The sequence below is a fragment of the Thermobia domestica genome, chromosome 15 (genome assembly GCF_964235325.1).
Source record: "Thermobia domestica chromosome 15, izTheDome1.hap1.1, whole genome shotgun sequence".
NCBI lineage: Eukaryota > Metazoa > Arthropoda > Insecta > Zygentoma > Lepismatidae > Thermobia > Thermobia domestica.
Genome location: NC_137468.1, coordinates 38642239 through 38660063, shown reverse-complemented (window position 1 = coordinate 38660063; position 17825 = coordinate 38642239). Strand labels below are relative to the sequence as shown.

At 37.9% G+C, this 17825-nt stretch overlaps 1 protein-coding gene across 2 annotated transcripts in view; it reads left to right on the top strand.

Moving 5' to 3' along the window:
- Positions 1–17825, top strand: part of LOC145670981 (caspase-3-like) — a 52344-nt gene that overhangs the window by 14817 nt on the left and 19702 nt on the right. For both annotated transcript variants that reach the window (XM_081739608.1, XM_081739609.1), the window contains exons 4-5: positions 2874–3047; positions 12933–13156. In XM_081739608.1, coding sequence (XP_081595734.1) covers positions 2874–3047; positions 12933–13156 — 398 coding nt within the window. The remainder of the gene's footprint in view (positions 1–2873; positions 3048–12932; positions 13157–17825) is intronic.

Sequence of the window (17825 nt, the reverse complement as noted above, 5' to 3'; positions counted from 1 at the left end):
ATCTATAGATTAGTGCAGGGTAACACTGACCTTGAAAGTCAAGGAATTTCATGCAAAATCAGGAACATTAAAATAAGTCGTGGAAATGCATCAAAATATGCCTAGAGTCAGTAAAACTGCTATATTTCACAATAGAGTCAGGTAAAATGCAAACAGATTTCACGTAAGGTATTCGCAGAATTCCTATTACTCAAACGATGTTGACAAGCATTACACCTGCTCACAGAAGATACGAAGAGCACTTACAGTTCTCGCAACAACAAAATGCAAGATGGCTTTCAGTGGGTGGTATTCGAAATTGTCCGAACAGTTGTATTCTCTTACTAGTGACATTGTCACTTAACGTGTGTCCAAAGATGTTGCCATATTTTTGATCCCCTTTTAACTATGATTAATGACTTACACATGTGGGTTTGGGAAACCACTTTGCTTTTTCCTCTCTTTCTGCCCCCTCGCCAACGAAAGGTAGATGCTCCGAAACTGAACACACTAACCAACTGCCTGCATACGGTTCATTCCTTCTCAACGGAAGAAGAAAGATTTTCTGCTCAAAGTGTCAAATAACAAAACAGCTCAAACCATTCGAGTTTCCAGGCTACATTTTTCTTCGCCAAAACATTTAAGACATTGCATTCCTTTTTCAAGTGACAGAGAAGATCAGCTTTTGCTCACACCCTGTTCTGGTCGAGAACTATCAAGAAGTTCGAATTTCTTGGCAACACCAGATTTCGAAGAAGATAAAATATCTGTTGCACTACCATGTAGTGGGAGAAGAAGGCTAATAGGTCAATTTTCTGTACCACCTACCGGTACTAAGGCTTTTAAGCTTTTGCGAGAAGATTAAAAGAATCAATGCAGATTCAAAAGGATAATGGAAAAAAAAAAAAAAAAAAAAAAAAACTGTGAAAAGTTCTGTGGTATTCATTTTAGGTGGTCAAGTAGTAAAGTGTATTCAACATTAAAATCATAGGAATAAAGTGTCTGTTAGATACACAGATGGCCCGCGTAAAAGTTATAAATCCTTTCATAGGAAAAGTTCTACAAAGTGAGACCAACTTACCGCAGGTTTCATTGTTACAAAGTACTCGTAAATTCTTATCACATGTATCTTAAGTGAGTAGCAGTCTTATTAGTTTGTTAGATGCTGTATCATTACAGCATCATAGTACAGAGAAAAACTTCGAGAAAGATGGGTGAGTTGTGTTCTCTTGCGAAAATTTGAAAATAACTTAAAATACATTTTATTCTGTGTAAGTCTCGGAGAGTGAAGTTCAGACCCTTGTACCGTAGCTTGAGTTCTGCTTTAAGTGCTGTAGTCACCAATTCCAATACTGCGTACAGAAAGTGAAATATGGTATTAACCGTGTATAAAAGTTTAAATATTGGTAACAAGAGATGTTTACATTATGTTCAACTTCTGAAGGTTTAGAATGTACAGTAGACTTACGAGTATCCTGATCGCAACTATCCGGCCTAGGTTTCTTTTATCGTAATTAAATGAGGAAGAAAAGGCGTTGTATTGACAACATAGTCAAGGCATTGGAAGCGGGCGTCTGCTACGATTCTCCTACGTGTCGCACAGTGGGGCGAAAACGCAAAAAACTGGCCAAAATATGATAACTATATTCAAATTGAATGAAATTTAGTATTAAGGGGTTATTGAGGTTGCTGATTACGATTCTGCAACTAAAGTTGAAAAAAAAAATGGCGGAATAAAAAGAATGTCAACATACTTCGTAATTTTCACTATGTATCTCTAACAACATTCACTTTTTTCACATATTTTGATGAACAATTACTTGTTACTTACGTTCTTATTTATTAGAAATGTATTATTACTTAAATGACACAAATTTTTGGTATTTGATTCGGTTATGATAACTGCAACGGCTTGTCACTGTAACATTAAATGAACAATAATTAACATCAACACGCTTCGTAATTGGTACGTTTTGGCAGCTACGTTTTTGTCGATAGCATTAATTAATATTCAGACTACCATTCTACAAAATATGAACGTGGTGCACGAGGGTGCACATAACGTTTTCAACGCTTTAAGTTAATAAAATATATAAACAATGTGAAAATTTTGCCTGACTTGCGATTCAAATTATAAATTATTACATCATTATTATTAATTTTTCACTTCATACACTTATTCTACTTATCAGTACGATATAGGAAAACTTTACAGATTTAAAAACTATGAACGCGTTCGAAAGTTACAACCGTTTCAACGGACGCGTCACAATTCTTCTATTGTTCTCTACGCATTTGACCTGCTGAAGGGTCTACTTAAGAGTGGCTCAGGTAGTCGGAATAAAGTAAAAACCCTATTCTATTTATGGATTTGGGCCCTTCTAACATCACTTTAGCCAACTACATAAAAAAATTCCTATATTACTAACTTTCGTTTTTTTACTTGTGGCCAGCTTTTTGCGTTTTCACCCCACTGTGTCTCGTGTGGAAAATACAAGTTGTGACAGGAAAAGAGAAGCGCTCTGCTACTTGTTCATTGTTTCGCCAGTGTGTCACGGACCTCAGTACAGTACACTTGCCGCTATTCCTGATTATAACTGTACAATACTGCATTCGTAAATTGTTTTTGGAAAAATACATGCTGTATTATAACAGTTAGTTTTGGTATAAAAAAACTTATTGTCTTCTGGTATTGGTGGGGCAAAGAAATGAGTTTATAGACCTCCGGCTTTTTTGTTATCCAGCCTGCCCTTCCGCCATATTAGAGCGGATACTACGGAGTCTACTGTATAAACACTCATAAGCATAAACATTTATAAAATAAAATATACTAGAGGTCTAAAACGTCAGGAATTCCGTTGTAGTGTATTGATTTCTACTTTTTGGATTTTCAGATATATCCAATGGGATCGAAGCCAAAAGGATATGTTCTACTTATAAATAATATTAAATATGTGCAAGATGTATATCCCGAGCGAAAAGGAGCGGAGATGGATCACAGAAATTTCAAGGCACTTTTCTCTGCCTTGGGTTATGAAATAGAAGACTATAAAGACTTAACCTGCAATGTAAGTTAAGGAAATAATCGGGTAATTATTATGTTAATATTATTATGGAGGTCTTATTAAACGGTTGCAGGAACATAGGTATAGAAATAAATGCAGAGAAAACTAAATACGTGGAAGTTGGTCGAGATCGTAATACTGCAAATTATGGATGCTTTAACATATCAAATATTACTTTTGATAAAGTGGATACTTTCAAATATCTAGGATCAGTATTAACAGACGATATCCATATGCACGAAGAAATTAAATGTCGACTAAAAGTAGGGAATTCATGTTATTATTCAGTTCAAAATCTCTTGTTGTCGCGAATTCTGTCGAGGAATTTGAAGCTTAAAATATATAAAACGATAATCATGCCTGTTGTTCTATATGGTTGCGAAACATGGTCCCTTACTCTGAGGGAAGAACATAGACTGAAAGTATTTGAGAACAAGATCCTGAGAAGAGTTCAGACCCAAGAGGAACGGAAACGGGGAATGGCGGAAATTTGATAACAAGGAACTACATAATTTATACGGTTTACCAAACATTGTTAGGGTCATTAGTCTAGAAGGCTCAGGTGCGTAGGTCATGTAGCCAGGATGGAAGAAAGTAGGAACGCTTTCAAAGTCTCAACTGGAAGACCAATCGGAAAACGACCATTTGGAAGACCTAGACGCAGATGGGAAAGCAATATTAAAATGAATCTCGCAGAAATACAAATAAGAAGTTAAGACTGGATGCAGTTGGCTAAGGATAGAAGTCAGTGGAGAGCTTTTGTGAACGCAGCATTGAACTTCTGGGTTCCATAGGCCATAAACTTAGTTAGTTATTATGTTGATATTTCACTTTTAATAGTTCGGGTTTCATAATTGAATAAGATAGCTGTTTACTACCTTCACTGTTTAATTTGCGTAGTAACACTTTTAAAATGGTTGTATCAGCGTTAGATTCGAAATTGTCATTTGACTGGTAATTATCTTGCAAGTAGGGGTTACGCAGCACTTCTCAATATAAAATTGCAGACTGTCGTCTATAGATATAGATATATATATATAATATGAAAATATATCTTATCTCACTGACTCCCTTTATCATCTATCCAGGGCCGAACTTAAGCCAATTGTACCGATTACTTCCAGTCGGACCCGCGTTAGTGTTATCTGCTCTTGGTTGTCAAATACATACAAGAATATACGCTTCTTGACAATTCCAGTGACTGCGGCATATGGAGAAAGGAGTTTTTCTAAGTTGAAATTGATCAAATCTTAGTTGAGATAATCAATTCAGCAAAATTAGACAGCATTCTAAAATAGGATTTTGGGATTTTAGATTTCTGAGCTTTCGGTATCTACGGCCATTTAGCCCGTCACATATGAAGGATGATTTCCCACGGCGAGCACACTATCCTTTGAAAGGAAAGAAATAAAGGATTGGGGAGGGAAGGAAGGAAGTGGCCTGGAACCTAGCTGGACGTCCGGCAACATAAACAGCTGTGTCAGATGAAAACATTGCCGCTGTGGAACAAATGATTCAAGAAAATCCTCGAACAATTTTCAAGGACATTGAATCTACAGTGAAGATTGGATCGCCAGCAGTAACAAAAATTCGTCATGATCATCTTCGGCTCAGGAAGGTTTCATCTCGTTGTGTGCGTCACATTTTGACTGAACAGCAGAAGCGCATGCGTGTGGAATGGTGTGAAGAATTGCTTGCAAGATTTGATGGAGGCAATTCTCGACGCGTCTCTGACATTGTTACTGGTGATGAGACTTGGATCTATCAAGTTGACCCTGAAAATAAACGCCAGTCTACAGTTTGGATCTTTCCAAACGAAAAAGTGAAGCGACCGCGAAGTGTGGGGAAGAAGATGGTCGCAATTTCTTCTCCAAATCTGACCATGTTGCAACTGTTCCATTTGAAGAACAAAGGACTGTTACTGCTCAGTTGTACACCACTGTTTGCCTAACAAAAGTGTTCCAGAAGCTTCGGGAACGGCGTCCAAAAACTGGATTCCGTAGGATCCTGCTTCATCATGACAACGCGTCCGTACACTCGGACAACATCACAATTCAGTTTTTAGAATCTACGGAGGTCAAACTTATGACTCATCCGCGTATAACCCTGACCTGACCCCGTGTGATTTTTTTCTGTTCTCCAGGATGAAAGATCGCATGCGTGGGAAGAGATTTTGCAGCCCTGAAGAAGCTGTAGTGGCTTACGAGAATGAACTTTCAACACTTGAAAAAAAAAGACTGGCAAAACTGCTTCCAAAAGTGGTTTTCGAGAATGCAAAAGTGTGTACAGTCTAATGGTGAATACTTTGAGAAAATGTAAGTGTTAAATTGATTTTAAGTATGTAAGTTATTTCACATCTCAAAACTTTCGTACTGACCCTCGTAACATGATTTATTTCTATTTTATGAATTTTAAGTGAGCTTTAGAAGTACAAAAAATACAGTTTTTCAACATTGCAATTAATTTTTTTATTTTCTTTTTAGAAAAAAATCAATATTTTTTCAATAAATCATTCGACAGTCAATTAAAATAGTGGTATTGTGGCTATGTACTTTTTAGAGGTGATATTAAACCTTATTTGTAGGCTTACATGTATGGATTTTATATTAAAAGGTAGTTTACAGCGGATAAACGTAGATTTGAAATATCACCCCAGACAAAAAATACAGGTGGTTTACAGGCGCCTGTGAAACATGCATAAACAGGCACATTTTTACAGGCGCCTGTACATGCGCCTGAAAATGGAACACTTTTAAACGCATGAGACAGGTATGGATTTTTTTCACGATCATTGCATGTTCATTGCACGGAAACAGGTAGTTTCCATGTTGATAGAGTTGCAACCTTGCAACGTGAAAAATGCGTGTAAACAACATGTAGAGAGTGGAAAGACATGTACGTAATCGGCATATTCCATGTAGTTGACATATACGTTACCTCATGAGAATCTGACGACAGCTGCTTTTCATTTGATAAAAATGTAACTGACATGTTAAATACACGTGAAATACAGGTGTTAGCAAATTAGTGGGTGTGTTAGCGAATTGTACATGTAAAGTACATCGCATTAGGTGTACATGAAATTTGCGTGTAACAGCTGTTGGACACGCATAAGACATGTACATTCCATGTATATAAAATGTGTAAAATTCAAATCCGATTACTACAATGTAGGCTGCATACTTTAAGGAGTAATACTTCTATTTGATCCATCTAATCTAAGGGTCTGCGCACGCCTTTGTATATGTGTGTCAGCACCTTGCATATGTGCATTTCAAAGAGCCCCTTCGTGGCTAAGCGGTTAGCGTACGCGCCTATGGCGTGGGAGATCCGGGTTCGATTCCCGGCGGGAGTTCATGTGGTTCGGACTCCACGTTAATCAGTAGGTCCACGTCTCATGTAGTTTCGCTGCTGAACGGGACGTTAAACTCAAAATCAATTCAATGGGCATGTCAAAGTGGAGACTTAATGTCTGGATATTGCATGTTTCCTACGCCTATAACGTGAATGTTTCACTCTAATCAACCTTGTCCATCGCATTTACCTGTTTAAGCTATTTACTCACTACACGTATTTTTTAAATCCATTTATTGGCAGCCATGATCATTGCATGTTCCCATTCATCTGTACATTGCCTTTACACTGCATGTAGGTGAGTTCACACTTTGCATGTTACAGGCAATGTGTCCAATTCTATTCCAATGTACTATACATGTGTCAAAACCTTGCATATGTGCATGGCAAACTGGAGACTTGGTGCCTGAATATTACATGTTTCCTACACCTGTAACATTAATGATTCACTCCAATCAACCTTATTCATTGTATGCACCCATTTATTGGCAATCATGATCATTGCATTTTCCCTTTACCTGCACACTGCCTGTACATTGCATATAGATGGGTTCACACTTCGCATGTACACGGAGATAATACAGGCATTGTATTCAGTTGTAATCCCATCTATTATAAATGTGTCAGGACTTTGCATAGCGAATGTCGAATTGGAGACTTGTGCCTGAATATTGCATGTCTCCTATGCCTATAACGTGAATGTTTAACTCCAATCCACCTTGTTCACCACACGTATCTGTTTAATCCATTTATTGGCAATTATGATCATTGCACGTTCCCGTTCACCTATACATTGCCTGTACACTGCACGTAGCGGAGTTACACACTTCGCATGTACACGAAAATGATAAATGTAAAACAACATATCTTACATCATGCGTCTTCCATGCTATACGCTAATACACGGTATTTACATGTAATGCGAATGTCACACATCTATATTACATGTTGATAAACAGGCACCTTCCTTGTACTTTTCATTCTTATTGTATTGCGAATGTTATCAACAATCCATTCAAGGTACTTTACATGCACATATTCCCTCTATTTACTTGCATGTGAGTGACTACGTGTACATCGCATGTTCTCATTTTAATGTACAGGCTCTGTACAACGCGTGTTTCCGTGCAACATTTCCAACAGAAGTTAAATTCTTTTTTGACATGCATATCACCTGAAGACAATGTGCCTGTAATATTTTTTTACATGTGTTTTCGCCGAAACAGGCGCCTGTATAATGCCTGTCAAAATCTGACAGGCTTTTACAGGCAGTTCCATGTACAAAACATTGCATGTTTCCTCAAAAATTTTCATAATAGACGTAAATATCATTTGAAAAAAATAAAACTTTGTTGAGTTGGCAACACTATTAATATGTTGGTATTGAATATAGTGGATATGTATGACATATACACTATTAATATGTATATGTCATACATATCCCCCTATTAGTTTATAAGTTACAAGGGTATATCAAGAGAAATAATCCACCCTGTGTATATCTCCAAAGTATTTACATATGAAAGCGTAGTCATTTAATAGCCAACAGTTATCTCTTAACATGTAGTAGATATATCATAGCAAAAGTAGATTTATCGCTGCGAAACTACTTGTAAAATTAGGCACGTGCGATTTCCGATGAAAGAGCATCAAATCTGAACACAAATCGGTGGTCCGCATTCCATCTTAAACTGTCACGGTTGCCACCGACCTGAAAAATCTGGAAGTCAGGGAATTCAGTGTACTCGTAAGAGGTCCTAGAGAAGTCGGGGAATTTCATGAAAAGCTGAAAAGAGCTAGCAAAGCCGGGGAAATAAAGTAAAAAATTTGTATTTTTTAGAACTCATTTCTCTTCTTGCTAGCTATTTGGAAGGCGATATTTTATAAAAGAAATTAGTTTATTTTTCGAAACTTCTCCACCTATACAGCTACTCTAGATATATATTCAGAATAGATGAGGAATCCCCTGATCGCGAAAGAGATAATAGTAGACACAGAAATTTATAAATTGCGTCCTAGAAAAGTCAGGGAATTCGTGGTTGTCAAATAAATGGGAACTTTGACTGTAGATCCACGTCTCATGTAGTGGGACGGCAGTAGCTCAGTGGTAGAGCGTTCATCCTGGTGCATGGGGTCCTCTGTTCGCTCCTAACTCGCGCCAAGTGAACTTTGTGCTGGACAAACACTGTGTGCGTGGGTTTTCTCGGGGTTCTGTTTCCTCCCACTTTCTTTATTCCATCATTTCATTCATTTCTTACCATCACCGTCTCCTTTAGCTTAGCCGACATAAACGTGGAACGTAAAACTTGAAAGATTTCATTTCCATGTCTTATGTAGCCGCGGTGCTGAAATGTCTTATGTAGCGCTGATCTCCAGTCCAATTAAATCATCAAGTTAGGTAGCACCAGCAATAATTGTAATTAAATTGACGACTGAGTTCTAGAGAAATAGTAATCATAGTCAGATATTTCGATCTACACAAACAACTCACGCAGGGTGTCTAGCAGTCGGGAAAATCGGGAAAGTCGGGAATTCGTCTTAAATTTAAAAAATGGTCGGGAATTCGGGGATTTGTCTGGAATTTGCGAAAAAAGTCGGGAAAAATGGAATTAAATTCCACATGTTGGAAATGATGCTGACGCTTGTCGGAGCGACTCCGATAAACCTCGCCTTCGTAAATGCATCGCGATGTAGTACGTTTACATCGTATGTTTTTTAAAAGTGTTCTTAAATATATCGCGATCCATCTCAAGTGTTTTTCTATTTTCTACGTAGAAGCGGTCACGTGGTACACGTTGCATCTCGTACACCGTGGATATTCTGTGATTTATGTGAGGCGCGCGGTTTGTCTCCTGCTGTGGTGCTGGGGAAAGAAGAGTGGTGAGTGAGTGGTTGGCAACAGTGTTTGCTGACAGCAGAAAGGTGTTTTTTTGTTTGTTTGTTTGTTTGTTTGTTTCAAGAGTAACGGGTGGTTAATTGGGCGTTGCATCGTACTATGCGTATATAATATTTAGTATAAATTAAATGTTGGATTGTTTTTCACCAACTCACTACGATGTGCGTGGGAATGATTTCGTAAATAATTCAACACTTTAAAGGCTAGTTGTTTTAGTGTCGCGGCAAACCACATGCCATTTCTTAGTTTCCCATGAATTACAAGCATGTCAATTTTGAGTATTCAACATTCCTGCCGTCATAAATAAGTTTATTTTACCAACTATTACAACAGCAACAACAAAAAAGACCTAAGCAAAGTTTTCCTAACCTAAAGACAGTAATATGTTTGAAATGTTCTGCTCAAAATAAATCATTTTTTAAAATTTAAAAACAAGTTATTAGAATGTAGTAACTTGAACTAATACACAAAGTTGGGCAAGATTTTACTTTGTGCAGAACAGTAAGTGTAACGTTAAGAATTCTAGTATATTTTAAACCTGACTTAATTAACTTTAAATAATCTAACGTAGGCCAACCACGTGGAAATTTGGACCAAATAATAATAATAATAATAATAATAAAAACAAGATTTGTTTGAAACCCAACTGTAACAGTTTCAGAATAGTAGCTAGAAATTTGAACGACAAGTTGCTCTATGCAAAATTAGCGTTTTTTCAATCTCTTGCTGAGGACCGTGAGCCTTTCCTGACTGAATAACAGTCAGACACTCCTATGACTCCATTTTTGCATGGTAGCCTTACTCAGTTATTGAAAGTATTGATGTCTCGCTTCGTTAAAAAAGAAATAATGGACAGGAAGAGTATCAATGCTATTGATGTTATGGAGAAAAGTGAAAACTTATATATTAATTTAATTCAATTCGTATCAAGGAAGTTGACCTTGGGTATGCAACTATGTCAGCACTGAGGAGATGTACAGAAGTTAGTGAAAGGAAATGTTGTGTTTCCGAAAGCAAGTACGTGAATGTTATCAACATTTATTATCCAAGCTGCAGGAGAGGTCCCCGCTAAAATATTCCCTTACAAAAGCGCCGACGTTTCTTAATCCCTTAACCGTTGGTCATTCACAGGAAGAAGCTGTTAAACAAATGAGAGCAACGTTCGAAATTTTAGTGCAGAGTAATATTGTCTCAGCGTCTGATGCAGAAAAGGCAGACAGAGAATACAATGCTCTAGTAGATCAGACACATGTGCGGGAGAAAATGGAGTCGTACAAAAGAAATGAACACAGACTAGATGACTTCTGGATGAGTGTGTTACCACCAAATGATGTATTTGGTCTAGGAATTAATTCGTGCGGGTGGACAAGAGATGGCGCAACGAACGGAGCGTCCCACAGTTCCGTGTATCCACACATGTGTTGCAAACCCCTGTCATCGCGTATCGTTCGTAGTATAGGGCAGTGGATTAAAGCGTCAACAACACCAGTTTGTAGTTAAGTGAACATGGCGCAATTTGTGCCTGATAAAGTGTTTTTGCGGGGTGTCCTGCTGCATTACTTTAACATGCAGAAAAGTGCGACTGAAAGTCATCGTATTTTGGTGGAAGTGTATGGTGACCGTGCTCTAGCTGAGCGAACGTGTCAGAAGTGGTTTGCACGGTTTAGAAGTGGTGATTTCGGCTTGGCAGACCAAGAGCGAGCTGGACAGCCAAAAAAATTTCAAGACGAAGAATTGACAGCATTGCTCGAGCAGGATTCGTGTCAAACGCAGGAACAACTTGCAGCAGCATTAGGCGTTGATCAAACAACAGTCTCCAAACGCTTGAAAGCCATGGGAATGATTCAAAAGATGTCACATTGGGTTCCACATGAATTGAAAGACAGAGACGTTGAAAGACGAAAAAACATTTGCGAATTGCTGCTTCAACGACAGAGCAGAAAGGGGTTTCTGCATCGAATTATTACGGGTGATGAGAAGTGGATCCATTACGAGAACCCTAAACGAAAAAAGGCCTGGGTGAAACCAGGTGAACCAGGTCCATCACAACCAAAACGAGATATTCACTGTGCAAAGGTTATGCTGTGTATATGGTGGGATATGAAAGGTGTGGTGTAGTATGAGCTGCTGCAACCGGGTGAAACTATGAATGGAGAACGTTATCGACGACAATTAATGCGTTTGAAGCAAGCTCTGGCCAGAACACGACCAGAATGGGAGAACAGACATGATAAACTTATTGTTCAACATGATAACGCTCGCCCACATGTCGCAAAACCGGTCAAAACCTATTTAGAAAATGTCGGATGGGAAGTTTTACCCCACCCGCCGTATTCACCAGACGTTGCTCCTTCGGACTACTACTTGTTCGATTGCATGAACAACGATTTGATTGGACAGCGGTTTACTTCTTCAGAAGATATCGAAACATGGGTCTCTGACTGGATCGCTTCCAAGGATGAGGACTTCTTTCGCCACGGAATCCGTACATTGCCTGACAGATGGGCGAAAGTGGTGGCTAGCGATGGACAATATTTTTCTTAAGGTATTTATGTATTTTGTGTTTGTACTACAGCTTCAATGTGTGCGTACCAACCGCACGAATTAATTCCTAGACCAAATATATCTGTGCAAAATAGTAAAGATATGCCTAATTCTTTCCCATGGTAATGCAGCATTAGAAAGGGGTTTTTCGCTAAACAGAGAAATAGTAGTTGAAAATTTGTCATAGGATTCTTTAGTGGCGCAGCGTGTAGTGTATGATGCTGTCAATGAGGCTGGTGGCATACAAGCCCTTCCTATCCCAAAGCAGATGATTCTATCAATGAGAAGCGCATACGCGAGATTCAAGGAAGCCGAAGAACACCGCAGAAAAGTGATGTCAGAAAAAGATCGCAGGGCCGCTGAAAAATGAAGAGCAGAACAGAGATGAAAGAAACTTGAAGCAAAGAAACAGAAAATCGTAAATCAGTTGTCAGAACAGGTTGCTACCATAGAGGAGGAGATAAAAAAAAATGGAGAATAGATTGTTTCATTGCATATATGAAGAAGGAGACATTCTATGATCAGGTAAGAACTTGTACACTTTTTCATTACATTCAACAACCTTTCCTAATTTTACGAAAACATTTTTTTTTTTTTTTTTTAGAATGAGTCGGGAAAAATTTGGAAATGGTCGGGAAAAGTCTGGAAAAAGTCGGGAAATTGCTGAGAGAAATTTGCTAGACACCATGTCACGTAGTAAGAAAGAAGAAAGAGTAGGAGAAATATACCTACTTAAAAAATCAACTTTTGCTAATAGCAAGTATAGGTTACATATTGAATACTTAGCTATAAAAAGACCTTACATTGTATTCGAGGAGAAAAGGCTGCCCTTACTGTTTCGTTGATCTCTGACTTTTTTGACGTCTAGTGCACTAGTAGAGTGGAAAAGTGGTTCATTCTTTCATTGATTCTTGGAACGGACTCTGATGTTCCTAGCTTATCAGCTCAGAGATGATTTGGAAAACGTTCCCAGAGAGCAACGAAATAATAAGGATAACTTTCTTCCTCCTGATACAAGATAAGATCTTTTTTATTTCCTAGTTTAGAAATCAATAATTAACTTAAGAATTACCTTGATTCTTTTGTTTGTTTAGGAAATGAAGTATAGAATCAGAAATTTTGCCTCGAAGGAAGAACATTCCAAAGTAGATTCATGTATAGTAGCAGTATTTGCTCATGGAGAAGACATGTCAGGGAGCGTACTTCTTGGTGTGGATGCTCAGCCATTGAAGTATGAATGGATATTGGAACAATTTAGCAATACAAACTGTCAGCGCTTACAAAGGAAGCCCAAAATTTTCTTCTTTCAAGCATGCAGGTACCAGTGTGATCTTAATTTTACTTTTATTGCAACTATGGCAAAAGAAATCAAAACTTTACCTTGCACTTCAGACTGTTGTTCATATTTAGAATTTAACTTCCACTATATAATTCCCCCCTCCTTCCTCTGTAGTCACTGCCTCATGGCGTTAAGATGTAGGCTAGATATCACCAGAAAACCGTTCTCGTTATCCGAGTTCTGTACCTGAAGAAACGTCGCCAAGTATTCTGAACACGTACACTTTTAAATTAAACATTAAAAAATTTCAGTCACTTCCTAGTAAATTGCATCTGCTTGTCTTGAAATGTGATTAACATCCATTCTACTTTCTCACCCTCAGCCACAGGTTATATATTCGTTTGGATCTTATATACACTTTTCACTTTATAGATATGTTCATGGAAAACCATGTCCTGTATATAATCATCATCATAGGTATTCTGCCATTATTGGCAGGTCACTTGCTGCAGCTGAGAAGCATCCATGCTCCGCGGTCTTCCACTAACCTCTTTGTCTTCACGTACGATTTTTCTCTTTTGATATAGTCCATTAATTGTAGTCTCCCTCGCCACATCCCTCTTTTTCCTGCGACCATACTCTCTAAAACATCCCTCATGATATTGTCCCTTCTTATCCAATGTCCCTGTTCTTAATCATATCTAACATTATTCTTTTTTCCCCTACCATTTCTAACAACATCTCATTCGTTTTCCGCTCGATACAGCTAATTCGCTTCATTCTTTTCCACACCCACATTTCAAAAACTTCCAATCGTTTCTTATCACTTTTGCGTAATGTCCATATTTCTGACCCATACAGTACAATACTCCACACGAAGCATTTTATGAGTCTTTTTCTCAACTCTTTATTAAAGATCCCACAAAATAGTACTTTCTTCTTCGTAAAGGCTTCTTTCGTCATTCCTATCTTTGCTTTTATTTCACGTTCACATTTCATATCATTACTAATAATACTACCCAGGTATCGAAAAGTAGTCACCTGTTCTATTTTCTCCCCTCCTATTTCTATATTTGATACTGATCCCTTTATTCCAATCACCATGATTTGTGTCTTTCTAACATTTATTTTCATCCCATATTCTTCACAGTTCTTCCTCAAGTTTTCTAAAATCTTATTGATTTTTTCTTCAGATTCTGCAACAAGCGCCATATCATGTGCAGACCGTATACACCTAATCATTCTACCAAAATACCGTCATCATTTTGTAGGCTGTTTTTCACTATCTCTTCTAGATAGATATTAAATAATGTAGGCGACAGACAGCATCCGTGTCGAACTCCCCTTCCAATTGCACTCTCCTCTATCATTTCCTTCCTTATTCTAAGACTTACTTGTTGGTTCATATACAAGTTTCTTACGAGTCTCCGATCTTTCCATTCTAACCCAACTTTCTTCAGAATTTCCAGCAGCAATTCCCAATTCATGCGGTCAAAAGCCTTTTGTAGATCAATCAATACCACATACAGCTCTTCCCGTTTTTCTATAAACCTTTCACGGATCACTCTTAATAATCCAATTGCATCTCTTGTACCCTTACCTCTCCTGAACCCAAACTGTTCCTCCTCAACTGTTTCATTTGTTCATCCATATAACCTGTTCAGAATTCAAAGCAAAGTTTTGGCTGCATGAGATATAAGACTAATAGTTCTATAATCCTCACCTCTCTTTGGGTTCGATTTCTTAACCATCAGTATCATGATCGTCTTCAGGAATTCTTTTGGCCATTCTCCTGTTTCGTATATTCCTGTATATAAAATTTCCTCTAATGTCCCAAACTCGCATTCTTGTTATATAATATTTTATGCTCCATATCGAAAAAATGGAATTCTTATTTTCATAACTCAAATAAGGTACTGACGTGGAATCTAGTGGTAATATTTATGTAGGCTCACATTCATAGGAACAATCTGGTAGCGCTGATCTTTTACGTACAGTTGGTTTCAAAAATTCTTCAGATAAGAAAGAAGCGGTTTGAAAAACAGAAAAAAAAGGCATCTTTTGATTTGGTTTGAGTTCAGCGTCCCGTTCAGCAGCGAAGCTATACCTCCGTGGACCTACAGTTTTAGATGGGATCTGATCCACATGAGCTCCTGTCGAGAATTGAATCCGTGTTTCCTACGCAAAAGGCGCGTACGCTAACCGCTTTGTCACGAAGGAGCTCAAAAATGGAATCTTAGTTGTAATAACACGGAAAAGACACAAAGTAAAAGAATTGCCTTATTGACAGCATTCAGAAGGTACAAACCGCAGCAAAAAACCTGCAGCATGAGGATGTAAGTTTATTGTGAAACTACGCCTAACAGCACAGAGAATGAACATAACGTCTAAGTGCAACGAGGATAAACCTCGGCCTCCTCCCGTGCACACTTATTTTGGAGCAAAAGACTTCGTCATTTCACAATAAACTTATATGCTTATGTTGCAGGTTTTTTGCCGCGGATTGTACAAACATTTAAAGGAATTAAGTTATTAGGATGTGATTGAAAATTTTTAGTGTTTAATTTAAAAGTACGCGTGGTCAGAACATTTGAGAATGTTTCTTCAATTACAAACCCAAAACGACAGTAGTTTCCTGATTATTTCTACCTGTATCCCAGCGCCACGAGTCCATGGCCACAGAGAGGACCAAAATATAGTAGAAATTAAATTCTAAATATTGAACAGTCCGAGGTGCAAACTAAGAATTTCGATTCCGAACAATGCAACCTATACCAAGCATTAGCATTTATGGTAAAATAAGTTGAACTCACTCCGTAAGTTCTTATAATGGGTGCAGCAGGAAAAGTTAGATGATGTTTGTGTGTGAAATGTTTATTGTAAGTCCTTTTTATTGCTGAAACTGTTACTTTCTAGGAAGTACATACAGAAGCGAAATGTATGGTGGTTGTGTCTTGAAAATAATGTCACAGAGGTGTCCACCATTGAGTTCCAAACACTGTCGCCGCACAGCACTCATCGTTCTTCGCACCAGGTTCAGCGAGCTTCGTTGAATTGCATGTCGAATAAAGTCACGCAAATCATGCAAGTTTGCAGGTTCTTCCCACAAAAAGAAATCGCACGTCTACAAATGTGGGAAGGGTGCAGACCACGCATCATCACCGTTACGAGAATTAATTCTTCCTGAAAAATTCTCAAAGAGTCATCAGGTTGCGTTGTCCGTGTGCAATGTGGTTCCATCTTTCTGAAACCAAACCTCTCTAAGACGGTACTGTCTCAGTTGTGGCATTAGAAAACTTTTCAGCATGGACACATACCGAGTACCGAGAAGGACAATTGTGCTTATTGATGTAAAAGTGTTCTTCGTCAGTCATGATTAATTTATGCAGAAAGTTTGGGTCCTCTTCCATTAGTCGCATCAACCTGCGGCAAAATTGAATGTGTGCATTGTAATCTTGAGGACGTAACTGTTGAACCGATTAAATTTTGTATGAATGGAAGTGTTGAATCCTGGTGTAATATCCTTCGCACACTTCTTTCTGATATGTCTAGTGGCATGGCATGGCGACACGCGGTACTTCCTACCATATCCTTCTGCATCCTTTCTACGTTTGTCTTGGCTGAAGCAGTGACTCGGAAATTCTTCACCCCAATGCAAAATAGTTTGTTGCTTCGACACTTTCTCATTTCTCTCAATATTAAAATGATTCGTGAACTTACGCTGTGTCATTATTGGTGTATTCTTGTTCTTGAGAAAACACTCAAGGCAAACACGCAATGTTCATTAGACCAGTGCTCCATGGTTACTGGCGGCGAATGTAAGAAAATTCACGTGACTGAACATGCGTGTTGTTTCAGCGACTTGCACTGCATGCCTAACAAAACAAGATTAAAAAAAAAAAAAAAAAAAAAAACTAGCTAGTGATGTGTGTTTCCTGCGAAGTTTAAATCTTCTTACTATTTGTACTGCACCTATACTTATTGTTTTCAGCTGCAGTATTACTGCATCCTATATTTGTCGTTTTCAGCTGCAGAATATGGAACGATTATACGTTGTCTGTTTATTTTCTTAAGCATAAACTTATGCAGAAAACTTGGCCACTCAACTTCCTGAATATCTATTAAACCATTAAAAAAAAAAAAAAAAAAAAAAAAAAAAATCCTATCTGAAGCATCCGATAAAAACAACGTCTATGTAGTTTCGGAATATTCCTCGCTCCACTTTTGACATACTGAAACCAAATTTGCTGTTCCGTATGTTTTAGTTTAGTGCCCCAAGGATAAAATAAATGCTTCAAGTAGAACTTTTTTATTATTTTTATTTATTTATTTATTTATTTTAGTTTCCTGTGAAAAACTGTGTATTGTTATCTATCTATAAATGATGTTAAATTAAATGAGTATGACTCATCTGTGGCCAATTGAGATATTTTATTTGTAGTTGAGATTTTAAAACTTTTTAGCTACTGCCTTGAGAATGTGGTTGTCAAACAGGTAGCTGGCCCTTTTTTATTTATTTATTTTTTAACTATTATACACCGCCTCATTTTTCGCCTATCCCCTATACATCCCACGTAAGCTGATAGGTAATCAAAACACTCTCCCCTCTTTACCATTTCAGAAAGCAGGTAGGAGTTCGCTGTCCTTGTCAGGGAAAAACATTTTGTAAGGTACAGTATCCCGTAAACTCAGTAACTCAAGGTAAAAT